Below are 9,769 nucleotides of genomic sequence, written 5' to 3' on the forward strand. Positions count from 1 at the left end.
AATCTCAGGTGGGACAGCTTCAGGATTCTCCATCGGATCCACAATCAGATCCTCTTCTGGATCTTCCTTGATCATTTCCGGGTCCTCTTCAAACTCTTCAGGATCCTCTTTAAGATCCTCTTCAGCCATATGGTGAAGTAGTTCCTCACATAATTCTAAATATGTGACGTGTCCTTTATGATGCCCCCATATATAGTCTGTTATGAACTTAGGATGCTATGACAATGAACACATCAAAGCCTAGATCCTATAACTGTCCAGGACTGGAAACTCTTCTCGCTCAAGTTTCCAAAATAGATCATCAAGTCGTCCAACGTGTCCGTCGACTCCATAAGTAGAGTTATACTCTATCTCCTGAATTTTCTCCCTGAGATGATTTCATCGTACTTTGTGACGAGTCAATGTGGTAATCGTCCGTGCCATATGAAAAATTGAAATTAAATAAGTTAGTACAAAACCGACTAACTAGTACAAAATCGGCTTAATTCAATTTATACAGACATAGTACCAACATAATAAATCAAGAAAAATAAATCTTCTCGATTTTCAGAAGTCTAAATCGACTGATCCATTGGATCAGCTGATTGAGAATTCAGTTCCTAAGCTTGGTCCATTATCCACAATTAAAATTGATCTAATTAGATAGTACCTATGTTTTGTTATTATTTAATCTAAGTTCATTTCAATCAATTTCAGACTTATTGAATAAACTCATGTCCGTTTGATCAAATCAAGGCTCGTTGATTTAAATCTGACTCATTAGAACAAATCTAATCATTTGATCATATTGGATTCAAGTCCAATTAATTAACCCAAATTGATTCAGATTTAGATCAAATTAATTTAATTAAATTAATTAATGATTTAATTTCAACCTGGTCTAAGTAGACCAACCTGATTAGTCCATTAATTAAATCTATTTTTTAATTAATTATTGCATGTAAAAATAATGATACAGTATGCATTAGCTCGCAAAAAAAATGTTTTAATTAATTAAGAAAAAAAACATAAACATATTATGTTTCTTCATTTCCAATGCATGTAGTAATTTTTTATAATGAAACGTTATTTTTATTTGATTTTCTCGAATCAAACATTTTCTGAAGAAGCAGTGTGCTTCGTGATCACGTTTCACTGCTTTCTCCGCTCACGATCGCTGGCCATGCCAACCTTATGCCGACCTTCTAAAGCGGTTGCCGGTCCTATCCAGCATCGATATCCAGTCGCTTTTGACCCGACGAGGTTGGAGGCGTCTACTTTGCCCATCCAAGCCACCAGCGCATCGCTGGCCAACTGGGACGACATCGCCAGCCACAGAATACCTTCATCGGCATTCCCCCCGGCCCGAGCCCGGCTCTGATGAAAATCGTGCCCTTGTCGCGATTTTGGTGCAGTGCGCTGCTCAGCAACGATGCTAACGCCGGCGGTGACTCGATCGGAGAGGTGCAACCCTGTCGTTGGTCTTCCACTACCGTGATATAGTCGCCGATGCCTATCTACTATGACACATTAACCGTGCAAACGGCGACGAAAAATTACAAATAGGTATAATTCCTAATGCTCTGCTACCAATGAACAAATTATATCTATTAATTGTACAAAACAATTAAATATTTACAGTGATCTCCCATAGATTTGGAATTGGCTACGACAAAACTTGCTATTGGAAGAGTGATCATAAAGTCTGAAAATTTCCCACAATTCTATGAACCAAATCTCACCGTCATGGATATTCTTCTTCCTTTCTCATTGTCTCTTTCTACACCTTCGTTCTTGAATGAGTATAATGGACTTTTCCATTAAAAATAGTGAGGAACGTGGATACGTTTTCACGTTCCCATTTCCTACAATCCTATCCTTAGGGCATGTGACTAATAATCATATGAAAGATAGTTGTGATTTAGATCTATAGGTTAATTTATAGGAAAGAATTTTAGGCCTAGAGTTTCGAAAGTTTGGAAGAGAGCTCGGAGTCTTGGGAGAGAGAGTGGCTGCATTGTTTTTTCTTAATTTTTCTTTATCATATTTATTTTTTTGAGAATAGTTAGGAGAGCCTTAAGCACTCACGTTTTGTTTAAGTTAAAATGGATTTTATATCTAAAACTTTAATAATTTTAAGACCCTTCCCAAGTGCAATAAATTTAAATTGTTTTTAAACACATAGCGCATATGACTGTTGGCTTACGGATGAGGGGACTTATCAGCAACCAATTTACAATCTTATGGAAAAACTAAGGCAAAATAAAAGTTTCTTCCAAGATTATCAGCACAGTTACGACCTTTTCTACTATCTAACGGGTGGGTGTTCACAGAAGAATCCAGGATAATTAATTTTAGCATTCAATGAACAAATAGTTGCCATAATTTGGCAGTATAATCAATCATTTATCAGGAGCTAGCAATGGCCTCAAGCAATCATCTCTTAAAGCATTCAGCCAGCCAACAGGATTTTCTGAGATCTCCTTTAGAAAACACAACAGTATGATATTAGCGCACAGAAAATGAAAGCCTAATGGAAGCAACAAGCAAGGAGCCTCAAAGAGTAAAAAGTTAAATGGCCACCAACAAGTAGATAGATCATCATGAGGAAAAGAAGTGGAATGCATCAGAAAGCCTGATTCCCAGGGGAAGAAATAGGTAACAGCTAAACATGGAGCACAAACCCCCCACCACAATAGAATCATGGTTCATGAAAAGATAGGTAATGAATGCTTGTCCCCCACACCCAACATGGTTTATTCTAAAAGCTGCAGATTTCACCATGCATGCCTGGTTCTGAGATGTAAGAAATAAGCATGCATGACACTTTTCCCACGATCACTTGGAGCATTTGTACCCTGTTAAGAAGCAAGTCGAAACTTGAGCATGGTATAGGAAGGGCATGCAATAGGCTTCACATGAACAGTACGAGCAGTACACAACCCCCTATGGAAGTCAAACACTGATATGAACTAGTAATCTCCTTGTCCAAATTATAAATGGATAGCTAGAATTTAAATTAGAAAAAAAAAACAATGAACTTTTGAACAGCATTCTCAAACAAGAGCATATATGATATAGCAGTTCCAAACAGCAAGCCTAGTGTTTACAGATGCAGTAGCAAGCTAAGAACACATACAAACACTGAATACACATTCACAGACAGCTTAGTCACTAGAAAATCTTAGCTAACCGAGTCTTAAATACATGTAAACAGAGAGTAAAGTAGATAATTCACTAGAAATGCAGCCAATTTACCAAGAACCTTGTTAAACCTTTCAATCGCAGTCAGGGCCTAGTGATATCGTCTGGTTCACATTTGCTTTCATGAAAAAGTTGTCATTTGCCCTTAGTTCTTGCATTTCTCATATGGCCTTGGAGCTGCGAGAAATATTTAAAAATTTGGAAGAGTATACATTTATTAAGCAGTGAATTAGGAAAAGGCGAACAGGAGTTACACTATCAAACTTGCAGTATAGTATTTGATCTAAAAGGTTCAAGATAATCATGCTTCACAACATACTCATGTGAGTGAATAAGTATATAAATTTTATGGTGAAATAAGTATAATAGATTAAAAGTACAAAACATGAACCTAATTATCATTGTTGAAGTTTGTTCTCTTGCTACAGTCTGCAGTAGTCTATTGTTCCATTTCATATGAGGGTAAAAAAAATCAACTTCATGAAAGATTATCAGTACTTAGGTTAAACCCTTTAAGACCATATATGTGCAATCACATATAATTTTATACAATTTGACAGATAAAAATTGTTAAATGTAACTAACAATTTATGCTCACCAAGTCCAATTGCATCTGAACCCTTCATTATCCTCAACCTTCTGCAAGAGCCAGAGAACATCCTAAAATTTCAAATCAAAGGTAAAAAGACACATTTGTCAAACAATAAGTCAAAGATGAAAGCTGGGGCAGAGAAGGGAAAAAGTAGAAAGAAAGGAGGATAATTTAGAGCAAGTTTAGGGGAAAAATGATTCTAATCAGACATCCAATAGTTAAAATAGGAAAATAATACAAATGAAAAAGTGACTTGGAACCTTAGATCAAACTATATGGATAAATGAAAAATAATCAACATTAAAATGTCAATCTTTATTATTTTGAAAAAATAGCTACTGAAATCACATTTAAGAAATTTGGCACTTACTCCCATGGCACATCCCCAACAAGCATCCAATCACCATCTTTGTCCTCATATGTGAGGACATATTCCGATTCACTCAAAATATCAGTCAACTTGCTCTCAGTTAATCCATCTTGTCCTGGTACCGCATGAGAATCATATTGGCCTGAAATAAACTCAATTTTTTTTTTTTTTACAAAAAAAAAAGTAAGATCCTCCCCACGGCAACAGAATTTGACAAGTGGAATTTTCTATTCAAGAAACTGACAAAAAAAATCAGACAAATTTTGCTTCAGCATTAAGAAATATGTTTTACATTTTTTCACCAAGTATAGCATTGTTGCTAGTCTTTCAAATAAGTACATTAAAAAGGTAACAAAATTACTGTGTAAATTTCCATTTGATTTGGACATTACTAATTAATTACCATGGTTAAATTAAAATACAATTTCTTCACCATCGCACAAATGGTTTATACTCAATTTTTTTAGTTGATTTGAAGGGCTGAATACCTGAATTACCAAAAAAAAATAAAAAGGTTTATACTCATGAACATTAATAGATGGTTTGATCTATCCAAAGCTCATGCTAGAACTATTATTGACCATTTATTAAAGTTTTATCCAGATAAGGGAAAGAGAGAGCCCCAACCAACATGGAAAACAATGAAATTAAACGATCGCTATAAATATCACTTCTACTTATATGTCAGTGATACTAAATTCATGTATGTACACATTCAATATGTCAAATAATAAGGCAAATACAAATTTGTCATGGACTTTTGACTTCATCAACTGTTTGTAAAAGTAAAATGAAGAAAGCGAAAGGTGTTCAGAAAAACAATAGATCTTTAATTGATGTAAATGATTATTTTCAAGTTAATGACACCCATATCAAAGTGTCAATATATTAGCGCTAAAAACATGTTATGACATGAAGAAACTAATATTTAAGCAAATACAGTTCAAAGACAATAGGAAATAGATGTGTTTCTTCCAACAAGGACTCGACTAATATGTTTATCAAGATATGGAACTAGGAAATGTCCAAATTAAATTAGAATGGGCAGATAACCAAAGCATTAATTTTTTTTTTGTGAGTTAAAATGAAGAAATTGAAGAAAAAAAAGTCAAAGCTCACCGATGGTGAAGCCACTAAACATCTGCTCAAGTGCTGATGAAAATTCCTTATAGTTGCTATACAGTTTCAGATCAACTTTCCTAAGGTATGGTGCTCCATCCATGCTAACCTTCACGTAAAGGCATCCCAAGCCTTGTTTTCCTTCAGTATCTTCTTTGTTCTTTGATGGATTTGTAGCCATACTGTTCTTTCGGTAACTACGTATTGGTGGCCAACCTACAACCTGTGCCCTGTTACAGCTTATACTAATCATTTCACATTCTGGACAAATTTATACTACAGTGGCTAAGTGAAAAATCTTGTTGAGAGAGAGGCTACAAGCACAAACAGGTGATCTTTCTAAGCACAATCAGGTAGGGTAGAAAATGTTTCCAGAGTGTCTTTGTTTTTCTTTTTATATGTTTTTGGACAATGAAGCAAACAAAAGGAAGTGTGTAAACAGTGCCCTATATCATAGGAAAGTTATAAGCAGTAGTAATTCAACCGGGTTTTGAATTATTGAGAAATAAACAAAAACTAAAGCAAGTAATCAAAATGTCATTACACGAAGAAATTATGAAAACTTCAGCAAGACCAACCAATTATTTGATAAGTGCAACAAAGAAAAAAAAAATTAAATTATAGAAAAAAATCAGACCAATGAAATATAAATAAAGTAGCGAAGAACATTCACCTAAGCGTCTAGTGAAAATATCTAAAAGAAAGTTCAAAGCATACATTCGTGAAAAACTTCGTTACAAAGTACTATAAGATCTTCTTCTTTGGGGAAATCGAATAAATATAATATACATTTAATAGAGAAAAACAACATCATCGTTTCTCAACTTAAACTCAAAACATCTGCCTAAAATAAACGTAACGTTTTTGCAAGAAGTGGAACCGACAAACAGGACCGAAGAAATATGATAAAAGATTGGAAAATTCTTCTCAAATTTCTTCGATCAAAGGATCCAGTAGAAGTCTGAGACACTTACTTTGCAGCGGGGGCGACGCCACGCTCACTTCCAGCGGAATTCTCAACCTGGATGGCGTCCTTCTTCTCCAGCGCCACCGCCTTCGACACCGTGTCCTTGGCCGCATTCCCCAGTCCGGGCAGCTTTCCGCCTCCTTTCTCCCCCATGGAGGAGAAGAAGGCGCATCCTTTTCCAGCATCCACCTCGAATCCGATCCCGCCTGCGATAAGTCCCCACTTCCCGGCCCCGTTCATGGCGTCGGAGAACCCTCGCTTGGCGCCGGGTACGAAGGGCTTGGAGAGGAGTCCCGGGGTGGTGAGACCTCCGACAAAGTCCTTCCGGTCGGGGGACTCGGACCCGGGCGGACCCAACCTCAGCTCCGTCTCCTTCAAGTTGAGGACCCCATCCCCCGCGGTGGCTACCGCCGCGGATGGCTGGAGTTCCGAAAGGCCTATGTAGTTATGCTCAAGAGGCGGTGACATCAGCCTCCGGCAAGGAGAGCCGGCGAGGATTCAAGCGGCGAACTTGAGAGAAAATGAGAGAGCGAGAGAGCACGAAGCGAGCATAGCGGAGAGAGTAGTGCGTGCGAGTGTGAGAAGGATCATTCTGAAGGCCGAGGAAATAAATAAATAAATAAAGATTAGAAAGAATAAATTTGTTTTTTATTCATTTTGTATTTCATATATTTTTAATTTATTAATATTTTTTTAAATTTTAATTAAATAATTAATAAGCTTTAATAAATTAATTATGTACTCCACATCCTATCTAAATTCATAATTAATCTTTTATGCCTATAAATTTTTATCTAAAAATTATTAATTTATGAAATTTATATACCAAATTATCACCTTAATATATCAAACAATCATATAAAATCATCCAAATTTGTTTTTCTTTGTAATATGATTGAAAAACCAATGTGAGTGTGTGCTTATGCGGGTGAATGCAGTTCGTAATGTCTTTAATGCATGAGCGCGTTAATATTTTTTTTTTTTTTTTTTTTTGAAATATGTAGATATTAACGTGTTCAAATATTTGAACACATTAATACTACAGTACAATAAAAAAATGTTCACGTCAGTATTAACATTCTAAGTTTAACACGAATGCAGATGAGGCGTGTAAAATCTAGATTAAATTAAAATAATCAATGAAATTGGTTTATTTTAAAATTTAATTTGATTAATTTAAAATTTTATTTTTTAAAAAAAAAAAATGAATATTTTAATTTACTCAGTTGATTATAAAATTTAAAATTTAAATTGAACTATCATCAAACTATACATTATTATCAATTTAATTCATAAATCAAATCAAATGTAATAAGTTTAAAATGTTATTATTGCGGTCAACTATCAACGTAGTAGTGTAATATCAGTCTATTGTTAATAACAAAAAAAATAAATAAATTTAATTTTGATTAATTTAATTCGATTACCCGTGGAGGATGGGTGTTGGAGTACATCTCTTGGTGGTAGGTTAAAGGAAGAGTAATCTTGGAACCTTGACCAAGGGGGTGAAGGTGCGTTTGAAAAGGTTTTGTCTTCATGTGCTTGCTTAAATAAGAGGAGTATTCTAGGCTAGTCACTTAGCCAGGGTAAAATCCTCCTCTCTTCACTTCTCTTCTGCTACGGCCGTCATCAAGCTAGTGCATGTGCACGTGTTGTCGAGGCTTTACTAGCGGACCTACCGACCTCGAAAACACAAGTTTCCACTGCTTTGACACATGCCAAACTTCTACTGACCGGATTCAGTGAACACAAATGGAGCCCTACTCTCAACGCAGTCCCACTCAAAGCACACCGCCATTTTCCTGACCATCCAGGACTCCTATATAATTAATTTCACTGATCATCTTAGCAAAAATACAGTTGCAAAATGGTCTGTCTGTTCTGTCTGCCTGCCAATAATTTCACTCCATTTTTCAAGTGTTATTTCCCTTGTTTCAGATGCATGCATCAGCATTATTAGTTGGTGGGCAACCTATTCCATTGCACCCATCTTCAATGCCTTGGATTAATCCAACAAGACTATGATTTGCCAAGATAAAAAAATAAAAATAAAGGAAGAAAGAAAGCAAGAAGATCTAGTGAAGATTGACATTGGTAATGGACAGCAGTTGAATCTGGAGAAAGATTTGAGCTACATGATTCTGAATTGTAGGTGGAAGGGGCCCTCGCCTCCCTGTTTCCAATAGTTGCTCATCGACTTGGCAATTATTCCCTTGTAGTGAACGAGATGGCTTCTGTTTGGGAACATCTTCTTCTTGGCTGATGAGATGAGACAAGGGCCAACTTCTTTTAGGGTGATCAGCAGTAGCATCAGCAACCACCAATGTGTCGATAAACTTGAAGGAAGCTCATGTCTCCGGTTCTTCTCTATACAACAACACATTTACGCCCTACCGAACGGCTGTCTTGCCTTTTCGATCATGTCAGGTGTGCTAGCTTTCGGTTCGATCGACAACCAATTGTTGGTTTAAGATGAAATGAAGTGCTCCATCATAGAGCTGAAGGATGCATACCGATCTATTTGTCCTCGGTCGGGTCCAACCTATAGCTAGTGTGGCATTTGTCATTGTTGTGGTGGGGCATCAAGAGGAGGACCACAGGAAGGGTTTGATTGAATCAAGAAGTGGAGTGCCATCATATCACATGGATTCTTAAGATGGAGGGCGAGGAAGTGGTGGCAGGGCTCCATGCTGTTGCTTCAATTGGCTTGCATTCATTGCAGTTTAGACCAATTCACCACAAAAGACTTTACAGATTTAAGAAAGCTAAAGAAGAAATGACCCCCTCCAATTCCAGCTTTCTCATCACAATTCATTCGAGTTCGTGTCGCTTTTTCGTCGAATGATCACCTCGCACCGCTTGCCTTTATTGGCATTCTTGGTCAGATCTTCTGCATCAGTGTGCCACAATTTATTCAGGCTGAGATAGATAAACCACTGAATCGCTTTACTTGCCCACAATTATCTGAAGATTCTGAAAACAACTTAGCTGAAATTGGTGGAAGATAAGAGCACAACCTTCTGTCTCGTCCATCGGAATGGCAGTCTCATCAAAAAAGTATCGGTTATGAGGCAAATTCTATCTGATAAGTTATTAACCAAAGAAAGAAAGAAAGATGGCGCAAGGGACATTTAATTATTCAGTGGAGGAAGGATTTGGCTCCATTGCTTTCTAAGATCCTTTCACTAAGAGAGAGGTAGGATTTGGCTCCATTACCTTAATATTATTTCAATGAAGAAATCATAAGTTCTTTGAGAAATTGTGATAATATAAAAGGTAGATGCTCAGTGGGTTCCAATTTGGCTGCTAGTGCTTGTAACTTCTCATGTTTTGGTTCAAGTTACACTCGCTAAATATATCTGTCTGCAGTCTGAAGCTTGATTCATTTGAGATTGAACACTAGCAATTACATGTTTTCTACAATGAGAGAGAAAAAAAAAGAAGAAAAAAACTTGTTCAAAATCAATTTGTTCATACATTCAAAATTAATTGGGTTTAATTTCATTGGTCAATTTATAGGTCTAATTATACCGGTACC

The 9,769-nt window shown here is 36.4% G+C and overlaps 1 protein-coding gene across 2 annotated transcripts; it reads right to left on the minus strand.

The window, feature by feature from the left end:
• Positions 1-3,020: 3,020 nt before the first annotated feature.
• LOC121986379 (auxin-responsive protein IAA17-like) lies at positions 3,021-6,822 on the minus strand. Of its 2 annotated transcripts, none has more exons than XM_042540292.1 (5): positions 6,239-6,822; positions 5,265-5,494; positions 4,146-4,287; positions 3,782-3,843; positions 3,021-3,360 (listed from the first exon to the last, which is right to left on the minus strand). In XM_042540292.1, exons 1-5 carry the CDS (start codon positions 6,697-6,699, stop codon positions 3,329-3,331), a joined length of 927 nt encoding a protein of 308 aa, XP_042396226.1. In that variant the 5' UTR covers positions 6,700-6,822; the 3' UTR covers positions 3,021-3,328. The 2 variants fall into 2 exon arrangements, with proteins under 2 accessions (XP_042396226.1, XP_042396234.1); XM_042540300.1 differs by having other exon boundaries at positions 3,769-3,843.
• Between the last annotated feature and the right edge of the window lie 2,947 nt (positions 6,823-9,769).

The sequence above is a fragment of the Zingiber officinale genome, chromosome 1B (genome assembly GCF_018446385.1).
Source record: "Zingiber officinale cultivar Zhangliang chromosome 1B, Zo_v1.1, whole genome shotgun sequence".
Classification (NCBI taxonomy): Eukaryota; Viridiplantae; Streptophyta; class Magnoliopsida; order Zingiberales; family Zingiberaceae; genus Zingiber; species Zingiber officinale.

What these genes read in the sequence shown, in the direction of transcription:
- LOC121986379 (XM_042540292.1), bottom strand. Translation starts at nt 6,699, where the DNA reads ATGTCACCGCCTCTTGAGCATAACTACATAGGCCTTTCGGAACTCCAG. An exon ending in GTTTAGTGGCTTCACCATCG is followed by an intron (nt 4,288 to 5,264) that starts GTGAGCTTTGAC and finishes AGTTTATTTCAG; the next exon opens with GCCAATATGATTCTCATGCG. An exon ending in GTTGGGGATGTGCCATGGGA is followed by an intron (nt 3,844 to 4,145) that starts GTAAGTGCCAAA and finishes TTGAAATTTTAG; the next exon opens with GATGTTCTCTGGCTCTTGCA.